Here is a 16987-nt window from a genome sequence, read left to right as displayed (position 1 = left end):
TCACCTCCAGAAGCCCATGAGACACCTTACCCAGGCCCCCACTCCATCACCTGGACGTTCCTCATTTCCTGCCGACTCCTGTTAAAGTGTCTGCTCTATACCAATCAAGTCCTCAAGGACAATCTAACATCAAACATGTCTGCTCCAATGCTAGGAGGGAACTGGGAGTACGTTCCCAATTATCCCAGAAGTGAGATACTTATTTCTGAAATTCCAAGCTGGAATTTTAAATGTATTAAAACGTATAACGTTATAAATAAATGGTAGTTGAATTCTATACTTCTCATCTGTTATGGGGGAGGATGGAGAGGAGCTTTTTTGGAATGCCCTGGAACCTGACCCAACTTTCACAGAAGTCAGTGGAAAAAATGGACCTGTATATACAACTATCCTTCTGAAATACAACCATATACTTGAGTGTTCTCATCAAAAAACTTTAGTAAATGGTAGAGAAACACAGAACTCTTAAGAAAAGTTTCTTCACCTATGTTAATTTAGAATATTATTACTTAGTTTTAACTTTCCTGTTTGAGGTGGGGCTGCCAAAATGTGAAACAATCATATGCACAAATTATACTGCTAAAAATGTCTATGTATATGATCACTTCAATTTTACCTTAAGTTTTTTAAACGGTGCAAGTATCAAACAACAGTGTCATGTGCGCTAACATTTTTTTTCTTAAAGATTTTATTTATTTATTTGACAGAGAGAGAGAGACAGCAAGAGAGGGAACACAAGCAGGGAGAATGGGAGAGGGAGAAGCAGGCTTCCAGCCAAGCAGGGAGCCCAATGTGGGGCTTGATCCCAGGACCCTGGGATCATGACCTAAGCCATAGGCAGACACTTAACGACTGAGCCACTCAGACACCCATGAGCTAGTATTTTTAAAAGGAAAAGCTGCTAACAGAAACTGGAATAGGTACCTAATGAATACCACCATGTACAACTACAACTCCATATATAAAACAGTATTAATAAGATTAAAGTTTTCTAGTTGAGCCTACATCAATCACCAATTATAAGTTATACATAAAAACAAAAAAAATCTCGATAAAATTTCTAAATTATTTTTTAATGTGGGGGAGATTTTTGGTAAGGTCAAGATTAATACTTTGTTTATGGATATTTCTTAACTCCAAATAACCACCTATGCTGCTTCTAACATCTTCAAGAGGATGTGGTCTAGGTGGTAGGGAAGAGAGACAGAAGAGTTTTCACCTTTCATTTTAAATCTCTCTGTATTGTTTGAATTCTTTTTTCCAAAGAGCATGTACTTTTAGTAATTAAAGAAAAAACGTAATTGGAGTTGTGGGAGTTGTGTGGATACAACAGAAGTGTATTATTAAAAACATTTTCAAGGTGAAAAAACACCACACACCTATTCCTAATGAAACAAGTAATTTATGTTAAGAATAGATTTATTTAAAATGTATTCAGGTTTTCTTCTAAAATCACAATCAAGGACAAAGCTTTAAACTAGGCAGGGAAAAGGAGAACAGTGAACTCTTGGGGTGGGGGGGGGAGTTGTGGCTTTAATTTCTCTGAAATTTCTAGTATATCTCAAAACCACTCCTCTGCTCCTTTCTGCTTTTCCTCAATTATCTTACAGCAGTGGCTCTCCAACCATGTTCCCCAGACCAGCACTACCAGCAAACTTGTCCACACATACACGCAATAGGCCCCACTCCAGACCTACTGAATAAGGAACTCTGGGAGGGGTGGGGGGCAACAATCTGTCTTTTAACAACCCAGGTGATTCTGAGTTTGAGAAGGACCATCTTAAGGTATACCAGACAACACAACCATTCTTAAAATTACTTCAGGTTCACAATACAGACTCAATAATTATCACTTGGTTTAAACACTCCCAGACTGCTTTAGGCTAATTTCATATGGCAAGTATTAACTTTTATTTATTTTTAAAGATTTTATTTATTTATTTGACAGAGAGAGAGACAGCGACAGCAGGAACACAAGCAGAGGGGAGTGGGAGAGGGAGAAGCAGGCTTCCCGCCAAGCAGGGAGCCCGATGAGGGGCTCGATCCCAGGACCCCGGGAACACAACCTGAGCTGAAGGCAGGTGCTTAATGACTGAATCACCCAGGCGCCCCGGCAAGTATTAACTTTTAATAACAAAAAAGAGAAATTTGGGGGAAGAGGAAGGACAGCACATGAAATACATAATGCTCGAGGGAAAATTTTTAATACATATTCGTGGCTCAGGTCCCTGTTAATAGATCAAGCATGGGCACTTACTATATGCCCAATATTCTACAGAGTATATATTTATGCTAACAGAGAAAAACATACATAGTTTCCATGGCTTGAATTACCATCTATCTACGTTAAAGATTCCCAATCAAGGCTACTAACATCTCCTGGGGGCTCTTTGATCTTATTCTTCCTCACTTACCTGTCTCCCAAAATCATGACTCAAATGGTCAATGCTATTGTTAAGAGAGTATCATATACTTCTGGCATACTAGACAAATGTAAGGTTACAAATTATTGACCTTTACCAGATAGATCTCCCCACTAACCTTCTGCTTGTTGGCTATTTCCACTTGGAGATCAGATGTGAACCTCAAATTCAATGTATCCAAAATTGAACTCATTATTTTGTCCCTACACATATCCCCACTCCTTTTGCTTCCTTTGCTCATTAAATGCAACAGAATGCTGCCTAAGCCAAAAAATTACCACCTTTGACATATCCCTCACCTCTCACCCCTTAGCCAATCACCAAGCTCCAGAATCCATCAATTCTCTCTGCTGCTACTCTGGCACAGGCCTCCGGTACCCAAATTCCTACCCAATTAACTCTGCCTCCAGTCTCGTTGCTCCTTCCAGAAAGAAGGTACTCTGTAAACAGTAAATCTGATTATGTCATTCCACTATTTAAAATCCTTCCATGGCTCCCTGCTGCCCTAAGGAAAAATATGAAATTACAATATCCTTCATCATCTGATATCTCTCTCCAGCTACAAATCTCACACCACCACCCATAACTCTGGTTATACTGAATGTTACTTCATGAAAAGCAGCATTCTTTCTCTTTCTTCAACTCCTATGATACAATGTTACCTCTACCTATTACTCAGCTCTCTTCATATCTGTTTATCCTTCATGATCCAGTCTCAATGTCACTGTTCTCATAAAGCCACCTACCACTTCCACTTATGTTATACCCAGTAGCACCTCCAAGTGCAATACTTACCATCCCATATGGAAACCATGTGTCTCCACTAGATTTCAAGCTCTACCAAGAATAGGAGCCATGCCTATGTTGTTCACAATTAGCACCTAGGCAACAGCATAGCATGAAATTAAAAGCATGAGCCCTGGAATCAGACAGACCTTAAAAGTAGCACAAGCAAGAATCTGGCAGTTTCTTAAGCTCACTTTCCCTAGGTTTCCTTACCTGTAAAACGTAAATAGTTACAAGGTTTTTTAAGGATAAATGTGATATATGAAGTATTTATTAGCATAGTGCTTAGTACACAGAAACATTAGCTAGTATTATTACTTAATATAGCACCTATCGAAGATATATGCTGAATGAATACAGTATTCATAAATTATTAAAAACATGTATTTATTAATGCTAAGCTCATATAATTCATTATATTTCCAAATAAAGCTTATAATTCTTTAAGGAGGCTTCAGTTGAATTCATGTCCATGGCACTGAAGATTTCCTGTAACTAACATTAAGTTGAATTATAAAGCAGAATGTTCAAAGAGAATCACCTGTGCCTCACTTTCAGGAACAATTTGTTTGTGAAGTTGCATCTGCTCCAAACCAGAGCTTTCTAAAGAATGTGGGGAAGTGTTACAAATTGAGGCAGTTACATTGTACCTCGCTGACTGATAAAAGCTGTAGTATTCAAGTCTATTTTCCCCTGAGTTTTCAGGTGCCTTTAGTTTTTGTTTAAATTGAACAACTTTGTAGATCAGAAAAATGATTAAAACACAAGCTAAGATGAAAAAAGCTAGCAAAATGTCAAAGGCCTCATTCAACTTTTCAACTTCTTGTGTACAAATGAGAGATGTTTTCCCTGACACCGAAGCATCATCAATGGGTAGAGCACTGTTTTTTTCCAAGTTCAAGTTAACAGAAGAAGTAAGCTGTATTTGCACAGGTAACACTGCAGTAGCCTCTAATGGATTACCAAAGGTATTCTCTTGAAAAAATCTACTGGCAGGTGAAGTACGACTTCGTTCCCAGAAAGTAACGCTCTCAGTATTTTCCAAATGTTTCCCATTTGTGGTTACTTTATGCCAGGCCATCATTAACGCAGTAGTCTTGTGATGAATATGAAGAGATTTTACAGCCCAAGCTCTGGATACATTTGTCGAAGATGTAACACAATTTGTAAAGTCAGTCCACTTAATATAATGCAATGCTCTGCCGCGCATGGATGGGGGATTCTGACAATAGATGTTTAGCGTAATGGCTGAAGATGCTAGCCAGTCGCGAAGGCCCAAGAGTTTGCAGTTACATTCCCAAGGATTAGAATTTGCCTGAAGATGAGTCAGTGAAGACAATGGCTTAAGGACCCTTGGATGTAAGTCTGTAAGATTATTAAATGACAGATTAAGGATCTTCAAAGATGCTCCCATATTTTCAAACGTATCATTATCAATGCTGATTATTCTGTTTCTATCTAACTTAAGGTAAATTAAATTCTTTAACAAGCTAAATGTGTCAGAATTTAAATTTTCTAAATTATTATGACTTAAGATCAAATGTTTAAGATTATTAATTCCACTAAACCCATCCCTAGCAACATTTTGAATTCTTGAATTTTTCAGGAGGAGATACTCCAAGTTGACAAGTCCTTTAAATGCAAAGGGCTGTATTGCTTCAATATGGTTATGAGACAAAGAAAGTCTTTTAAGGCTCTTAAGTACTTCAAAAGCATTTGATGGTACTTTTGTTAAATTATTACCTTCTAGATACAAACAATCCAGCTGTCCAAGATGTTGAAAGCCTAAGTCTGATATCCTCAAAATTTTATTGTTTGATAAATCAAGTATCCGAAGAGCAACCATACCAAAAAAGGTACCACTCCCCAGGACAGTGAGGCGATTCCTTTGTAGGTTTAAGTACTGAACTGAAACTAAATCATTAAATACTCCTCTTGGAACAAAAGCTACTTGATTAGACTGTAAACATAAAGTACGAAGATTGGAAAGTCCCTCAAAGAGTCCAGGATCCAAGCGTTTTATAAAATTATTATTTAGATATAGAAAATACAGATGCTTCAGTTGAACAAAGGCTTTTGGATATACATACGCAATGCGAGAATTATCCAAATACAACGCTACAAGAGAATGAAGTCCTGTTAATTCACCCTCATTTATGTAAGATATATTGTTTCCAGTCAGATACAGAAAAACCGTACTTTCAGGAAAATTCTTAGGAATCCTTGAAAGGCCTAAGTTACGGCAGTTAATATGTCTCCCAGTGTAGGGCTGGCAAACAGACGAACATCCAAGAACCTCTTTATGGAATAAGAATAGAAGATAACACGTAACAAGTAGAAAAAGTCGTAGGCAAGGCAGAGAAAAATGTAATCCACACATAGCCCTGTTCTTGGTTTTTCTGTTCATATCAGAATTGGCTATAAAAAAAGAAGGTAAAACTTTAAATCATCAATAAGTTCTCAAAATTAAAGTGCTATAATACTAAAAATTCCGTATTCTTTTAGTTTTATTAGTATCAGCCAACAATACTAAATATCATCAATTGTACTATGGTGATAGCATATTATATAATGAGTTTGGAATGTGTTCTAAAATTAACACCTCCAGGCCATTAACCCACTTCTTGACAAAATAATTCAAATTTAATGAATTGCAAAATAATATGTTTGCTAAAGCTAATTTAAAATATTACAATTGACAATAACTAAAGTGACAAATGATGAGGTATGGATAATGGTCTTTGGATATAATACGTCCGTTTGACAAATTAAAGTCAGTATCAATTAAGTAACATAATTTATGAAAGTACAAATTCACTACAAAAAGCAATTAAACTCTAAACTATAGCTTTTCACAAAAGCAAATTATTTTTCATTTCAGTTAAAAGTTCATATTTAAATAAATAATCTTACCAAAACCAGGAAATTCATATTATTGACACTCGGCTGATTCAAGTAAAGGTTTTCTTTCTAAATCTGAAGAGCGACATTTCTAAACTCCATTTCTTTCTGTGGCACTGTTGACCTCCACCCCTCCACCTTTTTTTTTCTTCCTTTTTTTTAGTCACAGTTTGCTCAGGAAACACCACTCTTCACATTGGTTCCTCCACAGTCAGTGTGTAAAACAGAGGTTGCCATGGATACAGGAAACTGAGAGACAGGAAGTAATTTTATCTGTGTTTCTAAAGTATTGTTGAAAGGAAATCTCAGGAACTTATTTTTTTCAGAAAGCAGTTAATTTGAGTGTTCCTAACACACATACCTAAACATCTGATAATTTAAAAAATAAGTATTTTTTAAAAGGAAATGTGAAAAATTTAAATATTCAGAATGAACAAACTGTAGCCATCAGCAACAGATAGATACTGAATAGAAAAAGGTGAAATAAAGGATAAACAGAGTAATATAATTTGGGTCTTAAATGCATATAATATTTACATTGCTTTGAATACACATTACAGACTTTTAGTCCTTAAAAAAAAAGGTAGCAAAAACAAGAAATTTAGAATGGTGAGCACAAATGTTGTTACACTAAACTCTCTGCTCTTCCTTTTTAACTTTTCAGAGAATTTTGGATATAAAAAATATTGAGTATCACCAACTAGCACCTTAATTTATTAAGGTATATGCCTTGCATTATAAAATGATACAAAGCTGCACACCAAATTACTGGCAAAGATTACCTTTGGCAAAAAAAGTTGGGGAGAGTGAAAGGGACCTGATAAGGGAACAGAAGGCAAGCTGAGGACAAAGCAGAAGCTGACACCCCACAACCGCCCCCCTGCTGTGGAATATATGTGACATTTCTCAGGCACTCCTGGCTGCCCTAAAGGAAAAACAAATACTTAACCTGTAGAGATGACCATCCTGCAAGACCTGAGTCTCCCTCAGTTTACTTACAAAAGCTTTAGCAATAAAGAAGGGAATGTAAATACAATTAAATGCCTTTATAACCTGCAGCCCATCGACAGATACTTGAAGTGGGCAGAGTGTAATGTTCCTCCAGGAAGTTCCCAGCTATCTTAATGTTAATGCCTTTCTAGAGGGGTAAACAGCCTTAACTTGACAATGGCAAGGCCTCCGGTATCCGGTGAGTCTTCTTTAGCATATGAAAATTCTTTCTCAGAAACCTCCCTTTTTCCTTACCTCCCCCAACCCCATAGAATATAATCAGCCACCCATCACTACCGCGGTGCAGTAGCTCTTTCTGCCCACAGGTCCTGTCCCTACACCCACCCCCCATGCTTTAAATAAACAACTATTTTGCACCAAAGACATCTCAAGAATTCTTTCTTAGTCGTCGGCTCCGGAATCCACCCCACTGAACCTCACCTATATTCCAAAACCCCATCAGGACCCTTTAATGACTTTTCAACATATATACATCTGAAATAGTGTGAATCTTTTAAATAAAAACCGATCTGTGTATACCGTAATATTGAAGGGTAATGATTTAAAGAGTTAACTATAAATTGTTTATATTATATGTTGTTTAGTCATTACTTTTCCAAAAAGCTCAATGCTTAGGCTAATTCTGACTTGGATTATTATTACTAATACTCTGATAATATACTTAAAATATCAGTAATGATATATATAATTGTATAGTAACTCCCTCTTGTTATTAAAGCATCTTTTACATCAAGACAACAATTATTTCAGATAATAATACAAATTATTTCCATATTAAATATTTGGTAAAATACCCAGCACTTTCTATGATAATAAAAAATCAGAGGTGCATACTAGATAACAGATCTTTATCAAAATGATTTACAATTTTCACAACTATCCTTTGTGGCCAACTATTGTTGTTGTTATTGAACGAAGAAATTAGAAAATCACCACCAAAAAACCCCCATGACAGAGAAATGATATGAATTAGAGGTAAAGGGCGCCTGGGTGGCTCAGATGGTTAAGCGCCTGCCTTCGGTTCAGGTCATGATCCCAGAGTCCTGGGATCCGGTCCCTGCATCGGGCTCCCTGCTCCTTGGGGAGCCTGCTTCTCCCTCTGCCTCCCTCTCTCTCCCATGAATAAATAAATAAAATCTTAAAAAACATGAATTAGAGGTAAAGATGGAATAAGAGCTAGGTTTCTCAAGTCCATTTCTGTTTAGTGTTTTCAATAACAACATAATGAGGATTTTTCAATTGTGTCATATAGCTCAGAGTTATGATGGGGTTCAGGACACGCTATCCCAAAATATAGCACCATGACATAGAGAATATTCAAAACTGAAGGAATTTGAGAAAAAGGCAGAATTGTGAAGGACTCTCTCTGATCCCTCCCCTCCCTCCAGCCACACCCTCATCCCACCTGCCCTTCACCCCTGAGGTCATAAAAAACTTCATGTGAGAGGTGCCCTCCACTATAGTGGGAGAAAAGGAGCATCCTTATTTCCGAAGACAAACAAACTCTGAGAAGAATCCAAACAAAGAGGCTTGCAAAATTTCCCTGTTTGCTACATTTATCTCATACCCTGTGCCCTACCCTATCTTTCCAAGACTTTCCACTCTGCCTCAAACCTAGCATAAAAACACACAGGTTTGGGGCACCTGGGTGGCTCAGTCAGTTAAGCATCTACCTTTGGCTCAGGTCATGGTCCCAGGGTCCTGGGATCAGGTCCCACATCGGGCTCCCTGCTCAGCGGGGAATCTGCTTCACCCTGTTACCCCCCCTCACCCCCCATCTAGCTTGTGCTCTCTTGCGCATGCTCTCTCTCTCAAATAACTAAATAAAATCTTTAAATACACACACAGAAGTTTAACAATCCCCTTTGGTTCTTCACTTCCTTTTGAGGGCTCCCATGTCATATAAAACTTAACATTAAATTTACATGCTTTTCTCCTGTTAATCTTGACTTTGTCAGTTTAATTTTCAGACCCAGTTAGGGACCCCAAAGAAGTCAAGGAAAACTTCTTCCTCCTCTATAGTTTGGAAGAACTCGACATCAAAATAAAATTTAGAGGGAAAACTACAAGGTGATAAGATCAGAACTTTAATTAATTTTGTCCTCTATTCCAGAAATATCCAAAGCAGACAAAAATATTATTAAAATCTCAAAAATAAAATTTTTAGTAAATTACACTAAATAAAAGTGACAGAATAAAATAAATTTTGTTTTTCTCCTATTGTGAAAGCTGAGGTAAACTAAAGCATCTACAACAAACAATAAATCTAAACCCAGTATCCAGAACAACAAAGTTCAGCCTTTCTGTTCACAGGGTTCATAGGCGTTGCTGCTGTTACAGACAGTGATCACTGCTACAGAACTCAGAAATCAAGACCTCAAAAAAGGGTGATACCGGAACAGAATACCTCCTTATCTTACTGGCTGTGAGCACATCACTGATTAGTGGCACAACTGGCCACTCAAGTTTTAGATTAGAACCCAAGTTTCCCAGCTTCCCGCTTCACTGACTGGAAGGGATATGTCCCCATGCTTTAACTACTACCATTGCACAGCCAATTCACATTGTTTAGGTAATTTAAAACCATCTTATTATCTTGTCAATTCTCTAACATGTTTGGTGAAATCTTCATATGATCTCAAAGGCACAATAATGTTCCCTGATCTGAACTGTGACATTTTGATTCTGCTCTAGAATAATACATCAAAATGGTTCTTCATATCCCTTTTCTGATTCCTACTAATTTTCATTAGAACTATTTCTGAACACGACACTCAGCCTCCTAAAAGAGCTTCCTCCTTTTTTTTCCCCAAGAAACTGACTCATTATTTTTTTCTCTCTCTTCTTATGGAACCTTCATTAACACAGCTTTCAAATAATGTCATAGTTCAGGTATCAATACCAATCCATTTTCTTTTCCATTCAGAAATTCCATGACAAGAGAATGCATAAATCAAACAATTATTCTATTACCACCTTTTCAATATATATCCCCTATGTTATTTTTTTTAAAGATTTTATTTATGTATTTATTTGGCAGAGTAACAGCGAGAGACGGAACACAAGCAGGGGGAGTGGGAGAGGGAGAAGCAGGCTTCCTGCTGAGCAGGGAGCCCGCAGGGCTCTATCCCAGGACCCTGGGATCATTACCTGAGCCGAAGGCAAACGCTCAATGAATGAGCCACACAGGCGCCCCATATACCCCCTATATTATTTAGATGTACAGCATCTACATATAAACCAACCAAGATGGGTTTACATAGAAAGAACAGTTTACAATAGTGCTTACTGATCTTACGAATCTTAAGAATTATTTCTAGATCCTAAAATCAAGAGAATCAAAATCTGAAGTGGTGTTTACAATTAAAAATATTCTGGTAACAATAAAAAAAACATACTATTTTGCTCAATGTAGGAGAAAATTTTAACAAAGAGCAGTATCTCAATACAGATTGATTATCAGTTGCAAGGAAAAAGAACAGTAACTATACAGTGGAGCAATCAAACACCTTCATGAGAATTAACATCATTAATGAGAAGCAGGTGGACACCATGTGCCACTGGATGTGGTATTTCAAGAAGGACAGCATCAATCACTTAGGTAGTATTCCAACCAAGGATGTATAACCAAAATCTAATCAACAGAAATCATCAGACAGGGCGCCTGGGTGGCTCAGTTGGTTAAGCGACTGCCTTCGACTCAGGTCATGATACCAGAGTCCTAGGATCGAGTCCCGCATCGGGCTCCCAGCTCAGCGGGGAGCGTGCTTCTCCCTCTGACCCTCTGCCCTCTCATGCTGTTTCTCTCTCTCTCTCTCTCTCTAATAAATAAAGAAAATCTTAAAAAAAAAAAAAAGAAATCACCAGACACATCACAAATGAGGAATATTCTATTCTGGGAAGAGAAAAGGAGGGAGGGAAACAAAGAAAAGGGCTGTATTCTTCAAAATTGCTAGTCATAAGATATAAAAACTCGGGAAATAATACAGAGTAAAAGAGACTACAAAGACATGACAACTAAAAGCAATACCTAATACTAGACTGAAGCATTTAGGAGTAAAAGGTCATAATCTATTCAACTTACATGCAAATAATTCAGAAAATAAAGCATCAAGTGTGTTTTGTGTGTGTGTGTATAATGCATGTATACACACATAACGGGGGGGGGCCACACACTAACAACGTCCAGACTATCATGCTCATGAAACTAGAGACTGGTGGGGGAGACAGTTAGCTTAAAAGCACTAGACACCCAAATGTCCTTCAATGGCTAAAGGTGATACATCCATACGATGGAATACTACTCAGCAAAAACAAAAACAAAAACAAAAACATCAACATTCGAATGACACACACAACAGCTTAGGCAAATATAAAAGGCGTTATGCTGCCTGAGAAGGCCGGTCTCAAAAAGTTCTACACTGCGTGATTCCATTTATAGAACATCCTCAAAAAGACACAATTAGAGTGAAAGAAAAGAGATTGGTGGGAGCCAACAGTTGGGAGTCAGGGGAGAATGGGATTCCTAAGGTATATCACACAAGGGGGTGTCCTCAGGTGAAGCTATTCACCTGTGTTCTGACTGTGGTGATGGTCGTGCAATCTATACATATGAAAATTTACATTCATGTATAACCTCCCCTAAAATCAATTTTACTCCATGTAAATTTAACAAAGTTTAAAAAGAGCCCTTATATTTTAAAACACAGCCCTATATTTTAAAACACAGCCCTTGTATTTTAAAGCAAATATTTGTGGCTAAAAAACAAAATACATATAAAAACTACCAGACCAAATCTTGTTTGATTTACAATCATGATCAGTTTTATAAAGGAAAAACAGTGTTCTGCAGCTACTGGAAAAGCATGTCAGTTTATAAAATCTGTCAAGATTCTGAGGCACAAAACAGATTAGCATGTTCCAAAGAGAGCGAACAGCCAGCATGGTTGGGAGAAAATGACTGAGAGAGACCAGGGTGGAACAGGGCTTGAGAGGTAAGCCAAAAGGTAAACACCGACTAGTTGTCCCGTGGAGGCCACTAAAGGGTTTTGAACTAGAAGAGGAACAAGATCATTTTTGCTTTTAAAACATGGCTGGCATCTTCTCTGTGGAATATGGCTTAGAGCAGATCAGAAGAGATGAGGAAAGAGCAGTGGAGGAGGCTACTGCAACAGTCCAGGATGAAGAATAAGACAGCTTATACAAAGATAGTAGAAATGGAGGGGGTGGATTTGAGATACACTTAGAGGTGTAGTCAACAGCTCTGGTGATGGATTAAATGTGGACGGTGAGAGGTCACGTTGTCAAAGACAATTTCCAAGTTTCTGACATGAATAACTGGGTGTTCAGAAGTATCCAAGACTGAGAAGAGCACAGTGCATTGATTACCTTACCTTCATCAAATATATCCAATTCAGACATATTATTGAGAGCCTACATGTGTCAAACATTGTGCTAGACTCTAAGGATACTAAAAATAAAATCTGCTCCCCGATCTCAAGGAACTCAAGATGTTCTGTGAGAGAATAAATGTTCAGTCGACACACTCATTATAATATCCTGACCATGCAGTATTCCAGAAGCAAGTACCCTATGTCCAGTGTTAAGCAGAGGAAAAAAAAATCTTAACAACATTATCATCATCAGATCCAGAATTTATTTACTGAGCATACACCACTTCCTAAGCATTGTTCTAAGTACTTTACATGTATTATGTCACTTAACACAGAGAACAATCCAACAATGTAGCTCTATTTTATAAATGAGGGTAGAGGTATGTTAAATACCTTGCTCAAGGTCACGTGGTGAATTCAGGAGCCAGGATTCGTATCTACCCAGCGTGGTTCAGAGCCTGAACATTAGCCTTTCACTATATGCCCTCAACACATGGGTCCAACCTCCAAAAAGCCCAGAATGTAAGAGACATAAAAAGCATAGAAGCAGAGGAAGAAATACATGAAAATGAGTTTATGGTGCAGTCCAAAAATTTCAAGAAGGCAAAAATGACTGTAGGCAGAGAAATTGGAATGAGTTTGACAAACGAAAAAATGGAAGACAAATAAAAAAATGTCCATGGATGGCAAAGATTGCAGGTAAGGCAACAAAACTGGGGCCCTTTTACCACCTAGAATTCTACCTGCTTTCTCCAGTTTCCCTTTAACCTATACAGCCTTACTCCAAACCTTTTTCCTGGATCTATTATAAATCTGAGGATTTAAGGGCTCCATCACTGATGAATGTTAACAAGAGTAGCACATGCTGCTGTGTGGCTGCACATTCAATGATTATTTTAAATGTCTAGCAAATACAAACCGAGGGTCAACTTTACACAACCACTCTGTACAGATGAGTCAATGGAAGCTTCTTCCTGGGCCGAAATACCTGCCAATTTCAGAAAGGTGAAACGGAGGCAACAGTAGTAATGAATGAATAAGAATAATGAACACAGCATCGGCAGCATGCACAAGGTATCTGCATGAAACACCTGCAGGGAGATGGTGTCTTTCTTCAAGGGTTGGCATGGGTCACATGTGGATAGTCTGAATGGGAGACAGCCTCAGAGTAAATGAAGGAGAGCCTCAGGAAAGCCTAAATTGGTACCTTCACACACTTGGTCAAAATCATTGACAGCACTAACATTAACAGAAGCAGGCATTAATAGACAGATAATAGTACAGCAATAACTGAAAGATTAATATTCAATCATTTACCATTTAACACTCCAATGCATTCAACACTTTAACGGGCATTGTATATACATTCTCCAATATAGTCTCAAAACAACCCAAAGAGGGGCGCCTGGGTGGCTCAGTCGGTTAAGCGTCTGCCTTCAGCTCAGGTCTGTAAGATGACTGCCACCTTTTGAAAAGTTCATCGGAAGCATTTATCTAATTTGTAGATGGAGCACTGGTCCTAGATGTGAGGAACACATTGAGAGTATAGTCCCATATTCACAAGCATTCAGGAACTTTCCTTAGTAGTTAGGACAGGAGACAGAAGACAAAAATAGTTGCTCTAAGATGCAAGGGCATACTGAATAATTTGTCCCAGAGGTGCAGTGGAATGTATCATCAATGCACAGCAGGGTGCTTAGCACCTAACAGGAATTTTTAAAATACTGCTCAATGTTGGCTGTATCAGTACCGCAGGCTGTATATTAGGACAGGAATGTAGGAGCATTTAGGTTCTGCCACATTTCAAGAGTAAAGTGAATCTTTATTGGAAATGAAAACCAAAATGGACTATTTCCATTCAAATTCTAAGGTAAGGGGATAGAAACACTTTCAAACACTTAAAAAGGGCAGAACTTTTGGGGAGAAGGAGGAAGAAAGTGAGATTTCAAAGCACTGACAGAAAAACAAACTGATGTTCAGCTTAAAAAAAAAAGTTTTATAAAGGATTATTTAACCTTTCAATTAAAAAAAAAAAATCACCAAGCCCAGGATTAGTAATTTACCTTTTTTCACAAAACTTTTGTATACAGATAAAGACAGTAAATATGGCCCCAATTGTTCATCTTCCTAAACCACCGTGTCCTCCAGCTTCTGTTAGATTAAAGCTAACAAAATTCAGTATATGAATATTAACCAGCTCAAAAGTAGGTATGTTATTCAATTTGTGTTTGGGAAGAAAACCAGCCTGTAAATTCACAGCAAGAACCAAAAAAATAGGGCGCCTGGGTAGCTCAGTTGGTTAAGCGACTGCCTTCGGCTCAGGTCATGATCCTGGAGTCCCGGGATCGAGTCCCACATCGGGCTTCCTGCTCAGCAGGGAGTCTGCTTCTCCCTCTGACCCTCTTCCCTCTCGTGCTTTCTATCTCTCATTCTCTCTCTCTCTCAAATAAATAAATAAAATCTTTAAAAAAAAAAAAAAAGAACCAAAAAAATATACATGCATAGCCTAGTCAAAAAAAAAAAATCATTAAAAGCTTCATCACAGAGGGATTTTCCTCAGTTGAACTGAACGATCATAACCAGTAATTACTATCAACTACATTAGATTACATACAAAGGAAAACATTCATAATCCAAATATTAGTTTTTTGAAAAGCTAAGGGTATCTCTCCTATTCATAAACCATATATTCAAAGGGAAGATGGAAAGTAGAGCCTCAACAGCTGAGGCTTTGAAATTTCCAAGTACTCTTAGACATGTTTTATTCTCCTTATCTAATAAGGAGAGAGAGGTATATAGTCACCATTCAATATATCCTATAACAACTGTTCCTTTTATGGCTGACTCTGGCAAAATAAAATTTAACAACTTACCCAATGATACCTCACTGTCCCTTTCCACAAGTTACTTTATAATGAGATTATATAAACTGTTAGAAATCAGTTCAAGTAAATCTTGAGGAAAAAAGCAGCAACAATAAGAGCAACCATCACAAAACTAAAACCCCAGAATGTAAGTTTCACGAGGGCAAGGACTGCATCTGTTTTGCTCCTTCCCAGTAACCTCACTGTCTAGCATTCCACGGACATTCAGGTCAGTATCTGATGGAAAGGGGGAGAGAATGATCATTCAGCTAAGGGGTAGGGTAATCACTATGGGTGCTTTCTGCCACTCTGACTCTGAACTTAGAATACTGTAGGGCACACTGAAATAGCTTGGCCAAGGCTGGATCATCTTGTCTATAAACTGCACACAAGAAGTAGAGGAAAAGTATGTTTTCCATCAGGCAGTCTTCTCAGACTGTCTTCTCCTTTGTGGACTCTCGAGCAAACACAAGAATCTGACATGGACTAGCACAGCTTTTCAGAAGCAACAAAGACAATAACTTTAATTGGTAATCTGACTTCCAGTAACAGCTCAACCTACTAATGGAAATCCATTCATAAAATCAGATCTATACAATGTATGAGAATCTGTTGTTTAAAATTACCCATCTCTCAAAGTGAATGAATGAGTACATAAATACATAAAATTACCCACTGCTCTAATCTACTAATAGAACTGGTAATACATTAGTAACTGAGACTTTGATCAGTTTAGAATCAGTCTTGAAGACTCTCATCTTTTTTGAATTGAAGCAGATAATTAGTATAAGCAAATGTATCCACCAATAGCTTTTCATTTCAAAACTAACTATCATTACAATGGAAACAATAAATGACGCAAAAGGATTTACTGTTTGCTGAATGCCTGAAGAATTTATTTATACTTTATTTGTATATCCTGTGCAAAATTTTTATTTGTAGCATTTCAGAATAATATAAATTATCTTATTCATTACAGATTTTCAGAGACTAAGTAACTTCCCAAGCGTTAGAACAAAAATGTAATTCCAGATCCCACCATCTCACACTACCTCTTTTCTCACCTTACAAAAATAGATTTGATGCTCAAATGACTACTGTAAATTTTAAAAATACATCCTTTTCGAAGTAAATACATGAAAATTCATTCCATACCTCTTTTTTGAGAAAGGGTATTAACAGGCAGGTATGCAAAATTTATACATACAACTGAACAGATTAAAAGTATGCCTAAAGTAGCCCCATTCAAAAAACTCCTAATTTGCAACAATACTACAAATCAGAGTATCTACAAAAACTCTCCTTTTTAAGGCTGCTAAATGTGAAAATGTTTTATGATGTGTTAATATGACAAAACTGAAAAATGATCTGTTTTCTACCTCAAGTAGTACTTTATAAGTGACCAAAAAGTATGCTATACTTCCTCCCAGGACTGACAAACTGGGAGATCAAATTAGCTTAATTTTTCAGGCACAAACATTCTTTAGAAGTTCAGAAAAATGTTATTTAGTTGGGAGAAAAAACAGCACACTATTACAGTATAAGTAATAAATTCATTCTTCATTGATTCATTAAACTTACTGTGGACCTACTAAGGTGTTAAGCATGG

General features: G+C 37.4%; 2 protein-coding genes across 6 annotated transcripts in view; both read right to left on the bottom strand.

The window, feature by feature from the left end:
• Positions 1 to 16987, bottom strand: part of IPO11 (importin 11) — a 194632-nt gene that overhangs the window by 47104 nt on the left and 130541 nt on the right. Inside the window, exon 28 of one of the 5 annotated variants that reach the window (XM_028123865.2) lies at positions 4492 to 4574. The exons of the other annotated variants lie outside the window; for them this stretch is intronic. Coding sequence (XP_027979666.1) covers positions 4553 to 4574 — 22 coding nt within the window. The 3' untranslated portion in view covers positions 4492 to 4552. Of the gene's footprint in view, positions 1 to 4491; positions 4575 to 16987 lie in introns of those variants that run through there. 5 annotated transcript variants of the gene reach the window in all.
• Positions 3580 to 6313, bottom strand: LRRC70 (leucine rich repeat containing 70). The gene is made up of 2 exons (XM_088023325.1): positions 6123 to 6313; positions 3580 to 5627 (listed from the first exon to the last, which is right to left on the bottom strand). Exon 2 carries the CDS (start codon positions 5614 to 5616, stop codon positions 3721 to 3723), a length of 1896 nt encoding a protein of 631 aa, XP_087879451.1. The 5' UTR covers positions 5617 to 5627; positions 6123 to 6313; the 3' UTR covers positions 3580 to 3720.

Source organism: Eumetopias jubatus, unplaced genomic scaffold (genome assembly GCF_037043125.1).
Source record: "Eumetopias jubatus isolate StellerSeaLion01/CBP00866 unplaced genomic scaffold, mEumJub1_p1.0 scaffold_5, whole genome shotgun sequence".
In the NCBI taxonomy this organism is placed as follows: Eukaryota; Metazoa; Chordata; class Mammalia; order Carnivora; family Otariidae; genus Eumetopias; species Eumetopias jubatus.
Note: the sequence above shows the minus strand (reverse complement) of the source record. Positions and strands in the feature narration are given on the sequence as shown.

What these genes read in the sequence shown, in the direction of transcription:
- LRRC70 (XM_088023325.1), bottom strand. Translation starts at nt 5,616, where the DNA reads ATGAACAGAAAAACCAAGAACAGGGCTATGTGTGGATTACATTTTTCT.